This window comes from Eurytemora carolleeae, unplaced genomic scaffold (genome assembly GCF_000591075.1).
Source record: "Eurytemora carolleeae unplaced genomic scaffold, Eaff_2.0 scaffold1679, whole genome shotgun sequence".
Classification (NCBI taxonomy): domain Eukaryota; kingdom Metazoa; phylum Arthropoda; class Copepoda; order Calanoida; family Temoridae; genus Eurytemora; species Eurytemora carolleeae.
In genome coordinates this window covers 17,508-39,560 of record NW_019397865.1, presented here as the reverse complement: position 1 = coordinate 39,560, position 22,053 = coordinate 17,508, and the positions used below count along the sequence as shown (strand labels likewise).

General features: G+C 33.4%; 1 protein-coding gene across 1 annotated transcript in view; it reads left to right on the top strand.

Annotated features, from left to right (window-relative positions):
* LOC111716150 (netrin receptor UNC5C) overlaps window positions 1-22,053 on the top strand; it is a 41,073-nt gene that overhangs the window by 16,279 nt on the left and 2,741 nt on the right. The window contains exons 15-27 of the mRNA XM_023491578.1: window positions 149-248; window positions 3,346-3,558; window positions 5,232-5,348; window positions 8,656-8,730; window positions 8,811-8,856; window positions 8,924-8,988; window positions 14,804-14,852; window positions 15,176-15,367; window positions 15,689-15,758; window positions 16,043-16,095; window positions 18,363-18,494; window positions 19,203-19,300; window positions 20,447-20,525. Coding sequence (XP_023347346.1) covers window positions 149-248; window positions 3,346-3,558; window positions 5,232-5,348; window positions 8,656-8,730; window positions 8,811-8,856; window positions 8,924-8,988; window positions 14,804-14,852; window positions 15,176-15,367; window positions 15,689-15,758; window positions 16,043-16,095; window positions 18,363-18,494; window positions 19,203-19,300; window positions 20,447-20,525 — 1,289 coding nt within the window. The remainder of the gene's footprint in view (window positions 1-148; window positions 249-3,345; window positions 3,559-5,231; window positions 5,349-8,655; window positions 8,731-8,810; window positions 8,857-8,923; window positions 8,989-14,803; window positions 14,853-15,175; window positions 15,368-15,688; window positions 15,759-16,042; window positions 16,096-18,362; window positions 18,495-19,202; window positions 19,301-20,446; window positions 20,526-22,053) is intronic.

The following is a 22,053-nucleotide window of genomic DNA, read 5'->3' as shown; positions in this document are numbered from 1 at the left end:
TGTGTACTGCAATCAGTGATCATGGTGAAAATGAACGCTATGATGTAAAGAATAGTTGTAATTATCTACTTATCTAAATATGAACTTAGATATAATTGCTTTGTTTTTATCCTAGATTGAAGAGAATTAATCGAAATTGCTGTTTTAGAAACCTCCCTCCGAGCAACTTCCCTCCAGAGGCACTCTATCTCCTCCTCCGTCCTACCTCCGGGTATAGATCCGGATACTTTTACTATCTCTACTGTAAGGTAAGATACTCTATCTCCTTCTCCGTCCTACCTCCGCCGGGTATAGATCCGGATACTTTTACTATCTCTACTGTAAGGTAAGATACTCTATCTCCTTCTCCGTCCTACCTCCGCCGGGTATATATCCGGATACTTTCACCATCTCTACTGTAGGGTAAGATACTCTAACTCCTCCTCCGTCCTACCTCCGGGTATAGATCAGGATACATACACCATCTCTACTGTAAGGTAAGATAATCTATCTCCTTCTTCGTCCTACATCCGGGTATAGATCCGGATGCTTTCACCATCTCTATTGTAAGGTAAGATACTCTATCTCTTTCTCCGTCCTACCTCCGGGTATAGATCCGGATACTTTCACCATCTCCACTGTAAGGCAAGATACTATATCTCCTTCTTCGTCCTACCTTTGGGTATAGATCCGGATACATACACCATCTCCACTGTGAGGTAAGATACTCTATCTCCTTCTTCGTCCTACATCCGGGTATATAATATTCATTCATACCTNTCCGGATACATTCACCATCTCTACTGTAAGGTAAAATACTCCATATCTTCCTCCGTCCTACCACGAGATTTATTTCACAATCTCGAACTGTCTTCGGCCGGTTATTTACAAAAGTCGACCATAACGAAAGAGTTTCTTCTTACAATGTGCATACATTCTTTGATAAACGTATGCATGGTATGATGCTTAATAGAAGGTTAAATCATAATTATAATTAATCTAGGAGATTGTGACTTATGACTATGAATTATGCCAGTATTAATTTATAAGTTTCCACCACACCATTAAAGAATGTAAGCTGGTATAAATCAGTTGACTGATTTATAAGTTTTTACCTCTAAATACAAAGAATAAGGCTGAATAAACCAATATTTTTTAACCTAAGGAATAATTTATAAGTTTTTACCTCTGAATACAAAGAATAAGGTTGAATAAATCAATGCCGAAGTTTGAACTTATTTCCCGGAATCACCAACCTGTCTTGCATGCAATACTGTCTTTGTTAAACATTTACAATTTTCTGTCTATATAGTTTGTCTGTGTAGGATCCATACCTTCTCGTCTTTCCAAGAAAATCATTATATAGATAGGGCTTATAAGAAGGACTGTAATATCTTACGTTTGCATACTGCAACGATTTTATAAATTATTGAAAATACTATTTTTTTTTGTCTAGAAGTTAAAAGTTTAATTTTTAAATTTCCAAAATATTATTAAGAATTACAATATTTACTCTACATATTTTCGTTTATCTAGTATTAATGTCTCGATCCTCTTTAACTTTAGTAGACAGCAGCAGATACATATTTTTTTCCGTACGTTCATGGCTATTGGCTATGTTCCTTTTCCTTGGCTAAGATTAAGGAATTCAGCAATTGCCACAAACTCAGATTTTCTCATCCTTATATTTTTACAACCTGCTGCAGTGTAGACCTTTGACATTTCAAACTTAGATTGTTTAATCTAAATGAACTTATAGTTTAAAATATCTTAGGTTCACAAAATTTTGTTGCAAAAATATAGGGATTAGAAAATAGAGTTTGTGGCAAAGACTCGATCTGTTTGTGAAAGCAATTATACTTGAGCTAGACAATTTGGAAAAGTCGCACTTTTGAAAGTTGTCAATTGCAAAATTGAATATACGGGACAAGGGCCTCCAAGAGCTTTTAGTGTATAGAGAGGCACCTTTTGCGTGATTTTTTTTGTCAAAAGTATAAATTAGAGTAAATAAACTTATATCATTCTTACTTAGGCTTTGCTTGGCTTAGCACATATATTTCTTGATATATATCAAAAGTGCTTTCTTGAAAAATCTTTCACCATTCCAAAAATAATTTTTTCCCCAGAAATTAAATATGTTTGCCCTGAGCAACAAAAAAATGTGTAGGGTTTTATTTGCTGAATTTTTTAATATGAAGTAATTCAAAGGATAAAAGCATGCATTTTAATATAACGTCCCCTCCCCCCATGGTTTATCAACATAATTTTTTCCTGCAGAAGTTAGGGTTTTAATTGCTGAATTTTCGGGTTAAAAGAATTAAAAAAGGACGAAAAACTTGTCTTTTAATTTTTCGCCCACACATAAAATTATTTCATAAATGAGGTCCCCTATGCGTTCCCCAGGGGAAGGGGTCGTAAGCACCCAGTGCCCCCTCTTACGCTTCTCCTTGATACGGTAAAGGTACACAAACCCCACATTTTAGATCTGGTACTGTAGAAATAAAATTCTTTTTTACAAATCTCAAAATCTTAAAATAGTTTTTCATATCAAATATATATTGTCATACTATAAAATACAGTTGAAAAAATGCTTAAAACGAGGAAAGAGAAGGGAAATGGGGGAGAAGGGAATGGGAAAGATTTAAAATAGATGTAAAAAAGAGAATCTAAGTTTTTAGTGATAAGATTGCATAGAGAAGGGTAGATAGTATTCAGATTTGAGGTTTCTATGCAAATTCGTTCTAAACATCAATCTTGAAGGTTTAAATCAAAGAGCTATGAAAATGAGGAGCGGTATTTACTTCCGGCATACAGTAATTTAATTACCATGTTTCATCGTATTGTAATCATCACATTTCAACGTTCTCTCAGCAAAAATGAGTTTCTTTTTTTTAAAAAGGAAAGATTTATTGAAGAGGAGTTTTCATTTTCTTCTCCCTTTTCAGCTCTATGATTTCAACCTGGAGCTCCATGTTTACTCAGAGTCTTGTTTACAACAGGCCCGCATTAAAATAGAATAAACAGTTTTACTCCAATCAAAAACTTTAATATATATATGATATAATATATTGTGAAAGTGAAAATAAAATACCACGACCCATTTTGAACCTACAGTTGTAGGCGATTATATCGATATAATGAAGACGACTTTCGATTTCAATTTTGAATTTTATCAAGCTTTTAAACAGCATGATTTCAAATATAAACAAAATTCAAGAGCAGCTGTCAATAAAAATAATGCTTCTCTTTGATTAATTGTAAACTTGTAATTCGAAAAAAGCTTGTTAACAATTAAAACCGAAATAAAAAAGTCGTCTTTATTGAATTGATATAATACCTTACCACCGTATAATATTTGTATTTTAGTCATGCTGGTTGCAAGTTGTCTCTCCCGGACTGGGGGGTTAGTCTTCTTATACCTGAGGGTGCCCTAGACCCAGGATATACTGAGGAGGTGTTCCTGGCTGTTATGAGAGAGGGAAGGGACCAACCCTCACTCTCCCCTCACCAGACCACCCTCTCCCCGGTGGTGCTGGCCGGCCCACCCAGACTATCCTTCAAAAAACCGGTTGTCATTAGGAAACAAACATTTCAAGTTTAAAATCTGACTTTTTAACAATCAGATTTTTTGATTTTTAAATCTTTTCTGTCCAATATGAAACAAATTCTAGACATGAAAGAAAATAACTATCTTTTATCAGGAAAGGTAGTATTTCAGCCTTTTTTATCATGTTAAGAAGTTTGATAACTTCTTAACCCATTTTTAACAACTTTTTAATGTTTATATTTGTTTTTAATATAACCAAGCTCTTCAGTTTTAGAAAAGTAATCTTTGATTTCTGGTTTATCTTTTAGCTAACTAGTCAAGTCCACTGTTGCCAAGTAAATCTTCACAAAATAATTGAAAACTATAAATTTCAACTGTATCACAACTTTACAATACATAGTTTACCACTCTACACTTTAAACACTCTTCATAGTTTACCACTCTACACTCTAAACACTCTTCATAGTTTACCACTCTACACTCTACACATTCCTCATAGTTAACCACTCTACACTATAAACACTCTTCATAGTTTACCACTCTACACTTTACACACTCTTCATAGTTTACCACTCTACACTCTAAACACTCTTTATAGTTTACCACTATACACTCAAAACACTCTTCATAGTTTACCACTGTAAGCAATCTAGATGCTATATACTTCAATGATAACTCTACTCAAAGTCTAATTAGAACATATCTAATTCTATCTCTTGCCAAAACTCAAGGCTCTCTATTCTCAGCCAATACTCAAGGCTCTGTATACGTCCGTATTAATCAGCGAATTCTATTGAACTAATTTATTTTCTATACAGGTGAAATTAAACTGACCGTACTGGCCAGTAAGGGTCAAAATGGAATATGATAAGATAGATAAACGAATATAGATAAATCAGAAATTACTAGCATGGTTACATAATTCATTACACCACTATACACTCTACACACTTTAAACACTCTTCATAGTTTACCACTCTACACTTTACACACTCTTCATTGTTTACCACTCTACACTCTAAACACTCTTTATAGTTTACCACTCTACACTCAAAACACTCTTCATAGTTTACCACTATACACTCTACACACTCTTCATAGTTTTCACTCTACACTCTACACACTCTTCATAGTTAAAAACTCTCACTCACTCTTCTTCTTATTGATGTGGTATTTTTGTCTAATATGCCTAGTAACACAACCCTCTTGGTAACTAGCAACTCTCCACTAAATTAAGGAATTTAACAAAGCCTTGTAAATAGCTTTGTGCCATTGTTATCTGAACACAGGGAGATTCAGTAAACATGAGAAACACTTGATTTAGGCTTTTTTGATCGATTAATTAAGCTTCATGGAATCCCACAAGGGCAAATTTATGTCGGAGAAATCTCAATTGATAGATAAAAACGGTGTCCATCGAATATTTGAAACAACAAACGAAATCTTACTTTAAATACCCTCAATTATTCCTGGTAATACTGTTGTATTATATTCTTAACATATAAGTCATGCAATGACACATATAATAGAATAGAATAGAGTAGTATAGAATAGAATATAACAGAAAAGAATAGAATAGAAGTAAATAGCAAAAGAAGTTAAAATGAATTTTTATTTCATTAAATTTGTAAATAAATAAAACTGTTGAGTGAAGTTTTGAAGAATTGAATCACGAGCTTTAATGAATGTTTATGTGTTTGGTTAGTTTTACCCACTGTGCAAGCCTACAGCACGGGAACTGGGAGGTCGGTGTTTACCACTGTGATTCTCTGTTTTCTGATCCTAAAGATTCCTCCTGGGTTAAACTAGTTACAGTCTCCAGGTAAATATAGATCATTTTCAAACATTTTCCAATTTCAAGTATATTATCAAATGTTATCTATAGCACTCTCCACTAAACCCTACTATTTCTTCGACCAGTAAACCGCAAATCAGTGCAGTACACACCGAAAGCTTAGTTGAGGTTGATAGGGTAAACCAAGAAATATATAGACCAGGAACCGCCATATCTGATGCGTCGAATCTGTGTACTGCAGTGGGAGGAGATCAAAACAAAGAATTCAGGGGCAACGCATCATTTATGAGGGAACAGGGCCCAAGGGGTGGAATAAGAATATATTGCTGTAGTATTTTCAATATTGACCAGAAACCCAAATGTCATAAGTATTTGCTCTAACTTGATATATCAACTTTTGTTTTTTTGTTGGACTGTAATATCACATCTGAGCTTTAGTATTTACCCTTTAACTTCTGTGGGGACACTGGGTTTGTTTACATTCCTCCCACAGAGTACAGTACACAATTTGCGTATATCTGAGTTGGGCGTTCCTGTATAGTTCCTTGGGGTAAACCTCGTCATTTTATTTTCATAAACTGGCAAAGTAAAAGGCCAAGCTACTTATTCTATTTAAAACTTGATCTACTTGGTAAACAACATCTTTGCAATTATTTTCAATATCTTACACCGTAAAACAGAGTGCACGAAATCTTATTTTCATTTTAAAAAGGTTTTTTTTTATAATTGGTTACACAATATGCTTATACAGCTTATAAGCTTATACAGCAACAATATCTTTTGCAGTTTGTCAAGTGGATATATTTTTACCATGTCTAAAAAGAATTAGTGGCAAAAAATGTTTTTATGAGATAAAAGATTTAATTTGGTCAATTTGGTCGAAATCAGTGACTACTAGGCCAACTGAATCAAATATATTGCATAATTATTCCACAATTTCTATCTTGAAATCAACTGCAAAACTATAAAAAAACGAGTTTTATAGTTGTAAATACACAAATTTAGAATGCAAACCTGTTAGATATAAAATATATATACATTAAACAAAATAAAAAATACATTATGCATTACACATTTTAAATACAAGTTATTGGATGATGGTAGGTTGGAGGTAGGTTGGAAGTAGGTTGGAGGTATGTTGGAGGTAGGTTATAGGTATGTTGAAAGTAGGTTGGAGGTAGGTTGGAGGTAGGTTGAAGGTAGGTTGGAGGTAGGTTGGAGGTAGGTTGAAAGTAGGTTGAAGGTAGGTTGGAGATAGGTTGGAGGTAGGTTGGAGGTAGGCTGGAGGTAGGTTAGATGTAGGTAGGAGGTAAGTCGGAGGTAAGTTGGAGTTAGGTTGACGGTAGGTTGAAGGTAGGTTGGAGGTAGGTTGGAGGTAGGTTGAAGGTAGGTTGAAGGTAGGTTGGAGGTAGGTTGGAGGTAGATTAGGGGTAGGTTGGAGGTTGGTTGGAGGTAGGTTTAGGTAGGTTGAAGGTAGGTTGAAGGTAGGTTGAAGGTAGGTTGAAGGTAGGTTGGAGGTATGTTGAAAGTAGGTTGGAGTTCAGCTGAAGGCTGGGTTAAGGCAGTGCTTGGAGGTTGGTTGAAGGCAAGTTGAAGGCAAGGTTGGAGGTAGGTTAAAGACAGTGGTTGGAGGTTGGGTTGGAATAACCATTTCACATTGATGATATTATTTTAAAGAGATAACATTTTTATTAACTAACAAAAGTCATAAAATTAATAAGTATACATGATGTTAGGTACTTTCCCAAAGGATTTTTCCCAAGCGGCAACTTCCCAAGTCTGTCCTAGCCGCAGCGCTCGGCCCCCAGCGTGTTCTAGCCGCAGCGCTCGACCCCCTAAGCCATCCTAGATTCAGCGTTCGCCCACCATTGCAGCCTCCTGCGCCTCAGAAGGCCTAACCTAACCTTTGGGAAGTTGCCGCTTGGGAAATTGCTCATTTAGGAAGTTGCCACTTGGGAAATTGTCACTTGGGAAGTCGCCCTTTGGAAAATGCCTTTGGGAAAGTACCTAACATCGTTTATATCACATACAGGGTTACCCTCAAAGGATGAGATTTGTCTAGTCCGTTTTCTTGCATTCAGGGTTTCTTGTATTTAGGCCAAAACTGGCTTGTTGCTGTGCTTAATAATTTTGTAAACCATCAAAATATTCAATTTAATTCAGAAACCAAAAATCAAGCTTCAAACATTCATATTTTTAGAGTTTTTGGTCGTCTTTACAGTCTCATCCTTTGTGGGTAACCCTGTAACTACTTCATATTTTTTAAACAATTCTGAAAAGACTGGTTTAAAAGTTGAACTTTATGTTCTAGTTTTGTATAAATATATAATTGATACACCATTACAAAACTTACAACGGAGCCGTTACGGTGTCTAAAAAATAATGCCAGCCCCGAAAGTTTTTTAGGTTTAAAATTTCCTTTAATCAATAATAGAAAAATAGAAAAATAAAAAGAAGAATTCAAGAAAATGTTCCGTAATTTTTTTTAATGCATTTGTGATTTTACCCGGACACTCTATATCATTGCTTTATTCCAATTTGCAATAAATATTGCGGATTTGGACAAAATTGCGCATTTATCCTCCCCAAAGCATAAAATGGGACATCGACTAAAGAGTTGAATATTTTGCAAAAGTTTTATTATCATGTACAATCGTACCAATCTCCTTTTTTTTAATAAACTAAAGGCTGGCATTCTTGACAATAATAGTAAAAATTATAACTATATCAATTAGAAATCATGTCTCGACTCGTAACTAGGGTTTCCACGAAACAGTAGATTCTCTTGCGCAACAGTTCCGCGTTTTTGCACGAAACGACTGTTCTTGAACGAAATTTCGAATCATTCATTGAAACCAGGTTTGCATGAAATTGCGCATTCATTCGAAATAAATATTTTTTTGTGCACGAAATTGTGAATAAATACATAATAAAAGTCACAATTTTTGCATGATTTTGAGCAAAATTTTTTGCGCAATTATTGCACGATTTTCTTGCAAAATAATCCGATTGGAAACCCTACTCGAAACTTTTTAAAGAAAAGAGAATAAGATTGCTTGCAATAATTTAGCACTATTCATCCCTGAAATTACTAAAAATTTTATTATCTACAAATTTTGTCTAATCTAATCTAATCTAATCTAAGCTAATCTAATCTAATCTAATTTTATTTAATCTTATCTAATCTAATCTAATATAATCTAATATAATCTAATCTAATATAATCTAATCTAATCTAATCTAATCTAATCTAATCTAATCTAATCTAATCTAATCTAATCTAATCTAATCTAATCTAATCTAATCTAATCTTATCTAATCTAATCTAATCTAGGGAGTCGGTAACCTGTCCAATTTACACTCACCTAGACTTCAATACTTGTCATATCCTTACTGACTTCCTCAGCAGGTTAGCATTATTATCAGTGTTTTAATATTATTATTTCTTTTAAATTTATAATGTTAGTCATTGATATTGTTTAATATTAGATTCTGTTTGGTGGGTCAGTCGGAAGAAAATTCAAGAGCAGTTAAGGTACGTGAAAAATTGGTTCAAATTAAAAAATATAAAAGTTTTTTTATTTATTTGAAAATTGTCTTAGGTTCTGAAGGTTCTTTTGTTTGGAAAATATCTGCCTGGGTTCATGGAGTACATGCTTCATCTTAGGAAATTTTTCAGTTTATTATTCTTCAAGTGTTTATGTAATACTTAAACATTTGACTACCATGCTCGACTACTACAATTCCTGGTTACGTATAAATACTGTCTAACTATCGAACTTCGCTACCTGACTACCTGACTATCTGACTACCTGACAACCTAACTAATATGTTACTACCTGGTTACCTGACTTACTGACTAACAAACTAATTGACTACCTGACAACCTGACTACCTTGACTTCCTAACCTGGTTACTAGACTACTTGACTAACTGACTACATGGCTTCCTGAATATAAATACTTTGTTACCCGACTTTTATATCTGACTACCAAATTGCCTAATTGTATCTGACCTGATTATCTGACCACCTGACTACCTGACTACCAGACTACCAGACTACCATAGTGCCTGATTATCTGACCACCTGACTACCTGACTACCAAAGTGCCTGATTATCTGACCAAATGACTACCTCACTACCAAACTACCCAAGTGCCTGATTATCTGACCACCTGACAACCTGACTACCAGACTACCAATGTGCCTGATTATCTAACCACCTGACTACCTGACTACCAGAATACCAAAGTGCCTGATTATCTGACCACCTGACTAAATGACTACCAGAATACCAAAGTGCCTGATTTTCTGACCACCTGACTACCTGACTACCAGAATACCAAAATGCCTGATTATCTAACCACCTGACTACCTGACTACCAGACTACCAATGTGCCTGATTATCTAACCACCTGGCTACCTGACTACCAGAATACCAAAGTGCCTGATTATCTGACCACCTGACTACCTGACTACCAGAATACCAAAGTGCCTGATTATCTGACCACCTGACTACCAAAATACCAAAGTGCCTGATTATATGACTACCTGACTACTTGACTACCAGACTACCAAAGTGCCTTATTATCTGACCACCTGGCTACCTGACTACCAGACTACCAAAGTGCCTGATTATCTGACCACCTAAATACCAGAATACCAAAGTGCCTGATTATCTAACCACCTGACTACATGACTACCAGACTACCAATGTGCCTGATTATCTAACCACCTGACTACCTTACTACCAGAATACCAGACTACCAGACTACCAAAGTGCCTGGTTATCTGACCACCTGACTACCTGACTACCAGACTACCAGACTTAATGATGGTGGTGCAGTAAGAAAAAACTAAGTGAAGGATGTGAGAAGTATATTGCATGCACAATAAGGCGTGTTTACAATTAATGGAAAACAAAAAGGGAATACGGTTCAGTTAAGGTGATTCAAATCTCTTGGTTTTATGTTTAGTTCACTATAATGTTTTAGCAAGTTTTTTACAATTAATTTAAATATTTGGATTCCATGTTCCATTCTTTTTTTTGTTGGGTTAGATGTTTGAATATTTAAGTTAACTTTTCATTGCTTGATGGTATCAACATACGAACATCCTGACATAATTTAATATAGATTGTCTCCCTTCTATCTATATATAAATTTAGCTTGTCTGTTTGTCTGTTTGTTTGTTTGTATCCAATAAACGTCAAAACGGCTAAACAGATCGGGCCCAAATTTTTGTGGGACATCACATGACCACAGGGAAGGTTTATGAATGATAAAATTTTTTAAAAAAATGTGTTTTAAAGGTTTTTAATTTTGTAAAAAAAATGAAATTCTTGAAAATCCGCGAATTGGTTTTTAAAAATCCGCAACATTTTTTTCAAAAAAAAGAACATGTTCACAATTTAAATAGAAGATGGGCGCGAAGCGCCCTAAAAGCCTAGTGAAGTAAAAATGGAGACAAATTGTGTTTTTCTAAAATCAATAAATTAATTTTAGTAAACCAATAAAAAAATTAACATCATGAAGAAAATTAACTCTGGCTGAAGAGCTCATCAGAAAATAGAATAGTCTGTCTCGCATAAAGTTTATCATTTACAATTGTTCTTTTGAGAAAACGACAATACATTAAAATATATTATACTATTTGTTAAAAATGACACATTTTATATTTAATCATGTAAAGGTATTGTCGAGTCATAAAAGCAAGAATTATCAGTAAACTGCTTGTTTGCCTGTACATCTGATTCTGATCTCTAGAATATTCATTTATTTTAAAATAAGTATTCAGTATTCTTGTCTTTATTAACTGAACTACAATTATGTAGATTGAGCACAATTATTTTTAAACAAACGATTTTTTTCTAATAATTAGTTAAGCTAGGTCCTGCTAGTGCTGCAATACATGCTAGGTCCTATTTTGTGGTAGTTCAATGAATATTAGGTCCTTTTAATAAAATTTTACATTAAAATTTCATTTCAACTGAAGCTTCGCAAGGTATGGAAGAATGTAGGTCCTTTAATTGTATAGCGTGAAACAATTTCAATTTCATCAATCTACCAAAAGATGAGTTTCTATTTTGCAAGCTCTAAATATATTTTGCTGTAATAGATTCAAACAGTATCCATCAAAATTTTAATTTGTGTAACAATGAAGAAGATAATTTCTTTCTAGCATAATTCTACAAGTATACCTCTAATAGAGAACCCGGAATCAAAAATATCAAATTTCATTGAGAAAAACAACAACGTTTAATATATCGAGGGACACTTGTAATTATGACGTCTACAGCCCCAATTTGAGCCAACCCCATCAAATGTTTAATTTTATCCTATATCCAAGAGATGGTTAGAATAAATTATATAAATCTAATTGTTAGAAATAATTTCAATTTAACTTTCTGTTTATCCTGGAGTACATTATATACTGTAACTTATTTTAATCCAAATAGTGTACCACAAGAAGTTATACTAAATAGTGCAGCAGCAAACTTTAGAAAGGGAGGAGTAAGCTTCTCAAAGAAAATGAAAGAGTTCAATATTCAAAATTTGGATAATGAGATTTAGGTAGAAAAAAAACTAGGCATTCAGGCAGTAGGGGAAAAAAATGCATGGAGCGAGGGGCATACCATTTTGTAAAAGTTGCACAGCTTTTTCTATTTTAGTTATAACATGAGTCCTAAAATGGTAAATCTAATTTTCTTATTCACCGTGCACCGTTTACTGCTTCTTGTTTCTTATTCTTAAAAACTAGATCAAAGAATAGAATTTATATTCCAAACACGATGTAAGAAGTGTGCATTCCTCACTCTCTAGCTTTTATTGAATTCAAGCCTAGGATGCAATTTTTAATCAATCAATCTAATGCCCACCACACCGTGAAGATTAGGTTGGAGAAGAAATATTTTCTTCATTTCATATCGGACACAACACAAAAATATTATTTGGTTAAAACTCAGGTTTGACAAATCCAATCTCTCTGATAAGAGAATTCCACCTCAAGCGACTTAACAGAAGGAAATCTTTAAGGACAAGTGTTCTTGAAATAAAAACCGTCTCCGACATTTCACCGTGATCCAAATATTGCATGGTCTCACATATGAGAATTTTACCAATTACTTCTTTAAAAGTGAAGCTAAAAACAAGTGCTTATAGCTCTAAAACTGAAAGTGAATCTATGTGACATCAGGTTGCAATGATATGAGGAGTATGTCCGATATAACTTTCCCACAAAGGCTCTTTTAAATCAGAAGTATTCAAGTAATTTTGTTACAATATATGTTCCTATTTCCTGGATCCTAGATAGCTCAATTCTCCAGAGAACTGTAAAAATAAGATTAAGTCTCTGCTTTATGGAAATAGTTTTGCATACTGCAATGTAACTGTACAAAATCTTCTTTTACTGAAAACTTAAATCCTAGAATAAATCAAATCTAGACTTCACTTGTTTTCAGATTTTAGAAAACACAGAATATTTTACATCTTTGTTATAAATGAACTAGGTGTGGCAAAGAAGATTTAGTAAAGGCTCTTTAGAAGATTTCCCTGCAGTGCAAAGGATAGAGTAAACTAAACTGAAGAACTATTTGTTACAATTTAGAAAATACCATTCTTGATACTCTATATACAATATTTTATTGTATCTATCTTTCTTTTCTAAATACAAATTCTTTCCGTCTAAACCTATTTTCTATATATAAACCTATTTTCTATATATAAACCTATCTTTCACAAAGTTTCATTTCCTTTCAAACTCAGCATCTTTATAGAAACCATCCTACATCATTTCTATCTTTCCATCTATTTGTATTTATCATTTGATACAGATAAATAATTTATCATTCTTTACATGCTTAGTTCTTTATCTGCTCTAGATATTTTCTTATTAATCTGTCTTTTTCATAGAAATGTCACATCATTTATTATCAATTTTTCACATTAGAAAAAATTTTAAGATTTTATGATACTAGCTGAAGTGCCCGGCGTTACCCGTAGAGTTAAAAAATCGAATAACAAATAAAAATTGATTTAAAAAAAAATTAGAATTTTTTAAAGCTTTTGTTACCCCCTGGGGTACTAGTGAGTTTCCTAAAAAAATCAACCAATTCAGTCCAGCCGTTTTACCAGCCATAGCAAACAAAAATTTCAAAAATTTGCCTTCTATAAAATTTGATTTTCACTAAAAAGTTTAAAATCAAAATTGAAAATCCACGCAATATTTTTTAAAATACGTGAATTTTTTTTGTCTTTATGGGGAACAAGTTTTGGTCATTTGAAAACTTAACGTATAGGAAACACATTTATAAAATTGATTTCAAAATTTTTTCAATGAGCGTTAAAATCTCTTTTAAAGTTTAAAGAAAGATAGGTTAGATTGGAAATTAAATGTAATAAATATATATACATATATATATTCACGTATTTTAAAAAATATTTCGTGGATTTTCAATTTTGATTTTAAAATTTTTAGTGAAAATCAAATTTTATAGAAGGCAAATTTTTGAAATTTTGATCATTCACAAACCTTTCCTGAGGTCCCACTCAAAATTTGGACCCGATCGGTTCAGCCGTTTTGACGTTTTGGATACAAACGGACAGACTGACAGATAAGCAAAATATATATATAGATATTTATAGGATGAGTGAATTGCTTAATATATAAATAATTTTAATTCAACAATCTGAATGTTTTTTTAATCTGACGAATCTTAAAATGTTTGTGCTTCATCAACAATAAAACCATTGATACCTTCAAACATTATCGTTTTTTAGAATATATTTTCCGTATTTCTGGTTTCCGGACTCTGGAGAGGCTGCACTGTCGGAATGAAATGTTCTGATGGTAGTAAATTTACATTGCGGAGTGCGGCAGCCCGGACTAACAAACCCTAAGACAAGTTTTTTTATTCATAGTTTTCTTAATTGAATTTAAAGGTGTGGTTTGCTCTGGGTTAGATCCTTAAACTTTAACAAATTTTACTTAAACTTTCCAGAAAGATAATTAAAATTATATTTATAGATAATACAAATATATGTGGAATATTTAAGAACAAATTCTATATACTGGTCTATGGAACTAATTTAAGCTCTCTGACTTAAATTGGGAACGATTTTTATACGACTCAACAACAAAACACTAGAGCTCAACCAATTTCTCTTTTGAGAAAAGAAATATAATCTTAACAAGATTTCCAGGAATCTAAAGCGATGTAGTCAGTTTTTACATCAAATAAGAACTAAGATTAAAAGATAAGAAACCTTACATATTAATTCTTTTTGGATTTTAACAAAAACATAACAATTTTATCCTTTGAGTCCGAAGTGATAAAAAATACATCTTTACTTAATATTTTCAAAGATATTATTCTAATTATTATGACAAGAGGCATTCAGCTGGTTCGTTTGGACCAAAAAGCACACTGCACAAATGTGGCGGCACAGCCAATTTCTTTAGTTTAAACTGAATTTTGGTTTTAGTATTGTCGAGGATACACAAGCTACTGTAGAGGCACTTGTCAGGGCTCAGGTATACACAGTTTCTTTAGGAGAACATAAAATGTTTTCCATTGTGCTGGATGCAGAAGCGCTTTCTTCTGAAATTTTATCATTTTTCTTTCAAGAGATTTACTTAAAAGTCAAATGCATTTCCAGAATTTAATCTCACACATTATTTAACTTAGCGTTTAACCTTATATCTTTCTGATTATCACTTTCTAGAAAAGCCGTGATCGGAGATTATTAAAAAACAAAATAAACATGATATTAATAAAGAAATACAATGGTTATTTTTAAAAGGACTTTATATAAAAAGGTTTACTTAAACTAAAACCTACGTTGATTATTTTGCAGGATAAGGCTGGGTTTAAGCTAGTGGATAAACCTAGATCCTTTTACTACCAGGACCCTACTCTCCCAGTACCTGGAGAGGACGGATCAAGGTTTATATCCCCGGATGATGATGCGGAGCTGTGTATCCGTTTATCTGATCTAGGTCCAGGATGGTGTACTAAATCTAGAAGATCTGGTCATACACTCACCCAGGTAATTAGGACCACTGTTCAAATTAACTTTAAGCTTATGGAAAATCAGAGAGATAATTCTATTATTTGTTAGAGATGTTTGCTGTATATAATGATATAGCTTAATTATTCTTGGTTAAATACATTAATAAAAGGGGTTGGAAATTCTAGCTGTGTAAACAAAATCATTAAAGAACTCGTTTAAATTGACATTATAGGTTACTTTACTTTTTAAATAATGATTCCTTTATTTAGTACAAAAACTAAAAGAAGAGCGAAATTTGTCGGAAAAGTCTTATTATATGTCATTTTTTAAATTTAAATAATTTCTTAATTTACTCAGGATGTGAAACTCATGTACAATTGGTGTACTGCAGAAAGTTCGCAGTACATATTTAATCTCAACCATACAGGAAAATATTCACACTAAAAAAACTAAATTAGAATAATTAGAATTGCTTAAAATCAGTCTGAGATGGAATTTAAAGAATTTGAGCCGCGGTTTAAATCCGCCAAAACCCGGTTTAAATTAAGCGCCGTCTTAAATCTTGAAACTTTTGATATTTAAGTGGAACCAACCATATTTAAACCGCGGCTTAAATTTAAACCGCCGCTCAAATTCTTTAAATTCGGCCTCCCCTAAAAATCAACCCATGACTATACCTCTGTTCTATGTTTCTAGTGTGAATAAATCTAGATCCCTCCACATCCATCCTCAGCCTTAACCTCGCCATTAAACAGATCCAGAAGGAAACTATCATGATTAATCATTTGTCTGGTCACATAGAAGTAGAGATTAAATGAGACCAATTTTAGAAAAGGAAAAGATTAACATTCTTATAAAACTCACAGCTAACAAATCGGAAATATTGGTAAACGATGCATTACAGTACAGAGAGTAGGTCAGGTAGATATTTAATATAATTAATAATAATAATTAATGTTCAGAGAATATACGATATGAAAATAACATGATTTGGAAACAATATGTCAGGTTAAGTCAGATTGAAAGATTTTAGTCTGTACACTCCCAATTCAATTTTTCCGAGTCAAAAATGCATTTTTTTAATTCAAAGCCATCTTATTAGAGAAATATTAATAAAAAGATAACTGTATTATTGTAAAAAAATGTTGCAATTTTCTAATCGAAGTACAACGTCTTTATGGGGAACAAGTTTTGGTCATTTGAAAACTTAACGTATAGAAAACACATTTATAAAATTGATTTCAACATTTTTTCAATGAGCGTTAAAATTTCTTTTAAAGTTTAAAGAAAGATAGGTTGGATTGGAAATTAAATTTCGTAAATATTTCCAGAATAGAACATGAATAAACATTATATATTTTATGTAAATAGTTTAATGAATAGAATATTATCGTTCTGCCTAAAGATTTGTTGGACCAAGATGAAACTATAAAAAGAAGTGTATAATTATTATCTATTAAATGTTGGGATTTTGGCAACTTCTCACACTTCTCCCACCTACATATCTTGTATATTTAACTAGTAAGGTCTGTTTTATTGTCTGTTCGTTTGTACGATCAACTTGTGAACCCCTTGACCGATTTGCCTCAAATTTGTATTAAGGAACTTGATATAGAACCACAATAATGTTTTAAAGTTCTAAATTGGGCGGGGTGACTTTTTCGAGAAAGATTAGTTTCCATACACACATGAGTTCCCAAGCTAGCATACATATGCATTATGCAATTATGCATCTATATGTATATATATGTTTTAATACCTGTCTTTCGTTCTTGTCTGAAATAGAGCAAACAGAACCTAGCTGTCTATATTATATATATACAGTGTGCTCCTCTTAACCTTGCAATACCACTGTTAACTTTAGTTAATTTCAAGAATCTAACCCCTTAGAGCTGTACAGTATACATACAGATCATATATACGAGACAAAACAGAACCTACCTGTCTATATTATATATATACAGTGTGCTCCTCTAAACCTTGCAATACCACTGTTAACTTCAGTTAATTTCAAGAATCTAACCAGCTAGAGCTGTACAGTACACATACAGATCATACGAGACAAAACAGAACCTAGCTGTCTATATTATATATATACAGTGTGCTCCACTAAACCTTGCAATACCACTGTCAACTTTAGTTAATTTCAAGAATCTAACCCCTTAGAGCTGTACAGTATACATACAGATCATATATACGAGACAAAACAGAACCTACCTGTCTNCTGGATTTTTTAAAATCACACATATTGCATACTGTCATGTTTCGTGGGACACCCTGTATAACAAATATTTCTCGTTTTTGCCTTTATGTTTAGTTGGTAAAATTGCATTTAAGTTATATAGCATTTAAATTCAATTCTTTATTTTTCATTTCTCCTTTATAATATCTATAAATTATAACATAATAGATAACTTGTATTTTTTTAGATATCATGTAAAAATTACAAAACAAATGTAAATTTGAGCATTTTTATTGCTTATTATGATGACGTTATTTAGTTTTTTTTGAAAATTAAGTTAATTTAACACGTTAATATAGAAATAATATAAAGGAAAGATCGCACAATTATAATTTTGGATTTGTGTTTCTTATGTTTGGTATGAATCTAAGATTTATATATTAAGATTCCAATTCAAAAGTGAAAAGTTGGATCTAATTTATCTGAATAGTGACATTCGGATAATATATTAAAATGTTTTAAAGTGTAGCGGATACTTCAAATAATTTATCTGAAATTATTAAAATTTTATGTACTTTCTCTTTTTTAAAAAAGGGTGAGAAAGAGAAGGAATATTTTAACGCACTTTGAGTATGCATTTGCAGTGTATAATCTAGAAATCTTTTGTTATAGTTAGAAAGGTCAGGGTGATAATTTCTGCAGAAACATAAAAACTGGTTTCTCACAAAATCATGCATTAAAGTGCACACAAAAATGGCACATCAAGGTTAAAATCCATTCGTATAATAGGAGAGTAAGATAGATAGATAGTTTAAAGTTTTAAAGATTATTTTCATGATAAAATTCTAGCCTGAGCACACTGTTAATATTGGTTTATCCTGTGATATAAACAAACTCTCTTCTCCCATCTCTAGATCATCAAACTGTTCTTCGTTAGTGGCCAGCTCTAGTGGTTGCAGTTCTCTACCTTCTAGTTATCAGGTATACTAGTAGCCAGCTCTTAGTGGTTGCAGTTCTCTACCTTCTAGTTATCAGGTATACTAGTAGCCAACTCTAGTGGTTGCAGTTCTCTACCTTCTAGTTACTAGGTATACCATGTAGCCAATTCTAGTGGTTAGTTTTCTACCTTTAAGTTACCAGGTATACTAGTAGCCAGCTCTAGTGGTTGCAGTTCTCTACCTTCTAGTTACCAGGTATCCTAGTAGCCAGCCCTAGTAGTTGCAGTTCTCTAGCTTCTAGTTACCAGGTATACTAGTAGCCAACTCTAGTGGTTGCAGTTTTCTACCTTCTAGTTACCAGGTATATATACTAGTAGCCAACTCTAGTGGTTGCAGTTTTCTACCTTCTAGTTACCAGGTATATATACCAGTAGCCAGCTCTAGTGGTTGCAGTTCTCTACCTTCTAGTTATCAGGTATACTAGTAGCCAGCTCTAGTGGTTGCAGTTCTCTAGCTTCTAGTTACCAGGTATACTAGTAGCCAACTCTAGTGGTTGCAGTTTTCTACCTTCTAGTTACCAGGTATATATACTAGTAGCCAGCTCTAGTGGTTGCAGTTCTCTACCTTCTAGTTACCAGGTATACTAGTAGCCATATCTAGTGGTTGCAGTTCTCCACCTTCTAGTTACCAGGTATACTAGAAACCAACTCAGTGGTTTTCAACAAATTTTGCATAACTTGTATTTTTTAAGGCTTTCAAGTTACCCCAGAAGGTTCGCCAACGGCTCTGCCTTAGTTTTGATCAAGCCCAAGAATGGAAAAATTTAGCACTTGGACTCCGTCTAGATAGGTTAGTTTTACATCAGTACAAACAAAGAATAAGACTTGAATGAAGGACTACGCTGCAAACATTTCGTCTCCGTCATGTTGACATGTCGAACATCAAAAGTCCAGAATTATTTACCCGACATGTTTGCCATCGGAGTTTTAGTCGGTTTAAATGTTTCCTGGTTAGCATCTTTTGAAAATAACGGTCTAAAGTACTATAATTGTCTTAAAGTACTATAATTGTCTTAAAGTACTATAATTGTCTTAAAGTACTATAATTGTCTTAAAGTACTATAATTGTCTTAAAGTACTATAATTCATTTGACGAAGAAAGCCTCTGCAAGCCTGCAGGAACCGATAGATGTAAGAAGAAAAAACTAAACTCTGTAAAATCGTCTGATGCCTTATTCTTTGTTTCTAACCCTCTACATAAACTTGATAGCAAAAATTTTGAATTTTTGAATTATTGTCAATGTTATAACTGTAGATATATCAGTTTAAACAGGTTTCATACACTTACAAAATCCTGAGTGTTTCGAATTTAAAGAAAGATTAAAGACGAAAAACATCTCGATGTCTATTGGCAGTTGCCCAAGGATGTTACGTGCACTTGCCGCATTGAATTACAAGAAGAGAGAGATTAATGTAAACTTCAGGGTTTGGCTAGGTTAAGACACTTTCTGGTCCGAGCGCTGCGGCTAGGACAGGTTAGGGGAAGATCGCCGCGGCTTGGTTAGGATAGGGGGCCGATCGCCGCGGCTAGGACAGGCTAGGGGGCCGAGCGCCGCGGCTAGAACAGGCTCTCTCTCTGTCTTTTAACTCAACGCGGCGTGGCACGTAATATCCTTGGGCTTCTGCGGCCCTGTATATTGGTTATCAGTGAATTATTGTTCTTAACATTCGGTGATGGTGATGGACTAAACCTTTTATCTTGAGATTGTTTCTGTCATGAAGATTAAAAAATTGTTCTTATTGTTCAAAAGGAATTGAAAGGTTGAATGGAATGCTATTTGGCAGGGACATTTGCGGAATCAGATTAAAAATGTTCATTGAATTGGGATGATCAATTTAATTTGAATAACCCTGAATCTCAAAAATGGCCAATGTAATGGTTCCAAAAAGTTCCTTTTAAATCTTTATTACCGATTTCTAGAATTGTTTTGTTTAGATTTCTTGAGTTCTACTTGTCAAGAAAAAGTCCAACTGACTGTATACTCTCCCTCTGGGAGGCACAACAAAATGACCAGGTATAGACACTACTAAACTAAGCTAGTGGTTTAGGTCAAATAGGTTTATGATAAGCCGGGTACTGTAAAATGACCAGGTATAGACACTACTAAACTAAGCTAGTGGTTTAGGTCAAATAGGTTTATGATAAGCCGGGTACTGTAAAAAGTCTAGCTGCGCCATTAAAGTTGAAACCTAGCCGGTATAGGATAGGGTTGGGTCTGTACTTCCTGAGCGTCACTAATGATGGTAGAAGGAGTTGGTCCGGTTCGAATTCAAATTGACCATAGTCCATGGACTGAGTATTGCATCTTGAAATATCACAAAGTTGGTCAATGAGTAATTTTAAGATGGATTTAGTATAATGAGTCAGTAATTGAATAATCATTAGATTTTGTGATTTTCAAGATGCTATACTCAGTCAAATTTGTCAAAAATTTCATTGTAAAACAGTTTAAGAATTCAACACACAAAATATTAATCTTAAGTAGAATTGAAAAAATGGTTTGAGTTGTGTTTTTTTGCGTGACGTGGCTGGATTTTTTAAAATCACACTTTAAAGGCCCTATATATACCATTTAAAAAAGTAGTTTTGCCCGGAAGAGTCAAATGTGGTGGTACGGAAGGGGAAATAGTGGTGGCTCATGGCTGCCGGAACAGAAAAAAACTAATATGTGGCACGGAAGGGGAAATAGTGGTGGCTCATGGCTGCCGGAACAGAAAAAAACTAATATGTGGCACGGAAGGGGAAATATTGGTGGCTCATGGCCGCCTGCCTTCCCCCGCTCGTCCATGAACCGTGCTATAAAAAACATAATACCATAATTTTCATCCTATACCGACAATAAAGTTAGAATTCCATTCGAGATTTTTAGGCTTTTAAAAGTGATCTCAGAAGTTTAACCTATTTAAAAATTGTCAAATTCTTTAAAAACTTGCTTTTATTGCACTATGCAAAATATTGACGCCGACAGAAGATATTACACAAAATTCATATTTTTGTTAGCTGACGATTAATTTTGCTTCGTTCATACTAATATCTTCTGTCAAAGTAAAATTTCGCATAATTTTATAAAAAAAAAACTATAAGTTCTATAATATCTAAAAAGCATAACGGTCCCCACTCTAGTGGGGACCGTTATGCTCTTTAACGAACAGATTGACTCTATAGAGCAGGTTTTTTTTTCTATCGATATAATTTACATCTTTCAACAATTAATTTAAAATTTCTTTTCTGGCAGAAATGTCAGATTTTATTTCATTTAAAAACAGATTTCGGCCTAATTTTGAAATGTCAAATGTTCCAATTATAGCGTGATTGCATGTCTCGCATCTTACATTAATGGTTCATGGATCTATAAATATACAGATCTAAGAAAATACTTCTGTGAATGTTTTATTCATGATATTTCACATGTGAACGTACAAGCACATTAGCTGTTAGAGTGTGATGATCGATAAAAAGGAGACGATATAATTGCAGTGTGCGTGACTATTTACTAATACTTCGTAAACATTCTATTTTAATTCTGTTATTTACAATTCTAT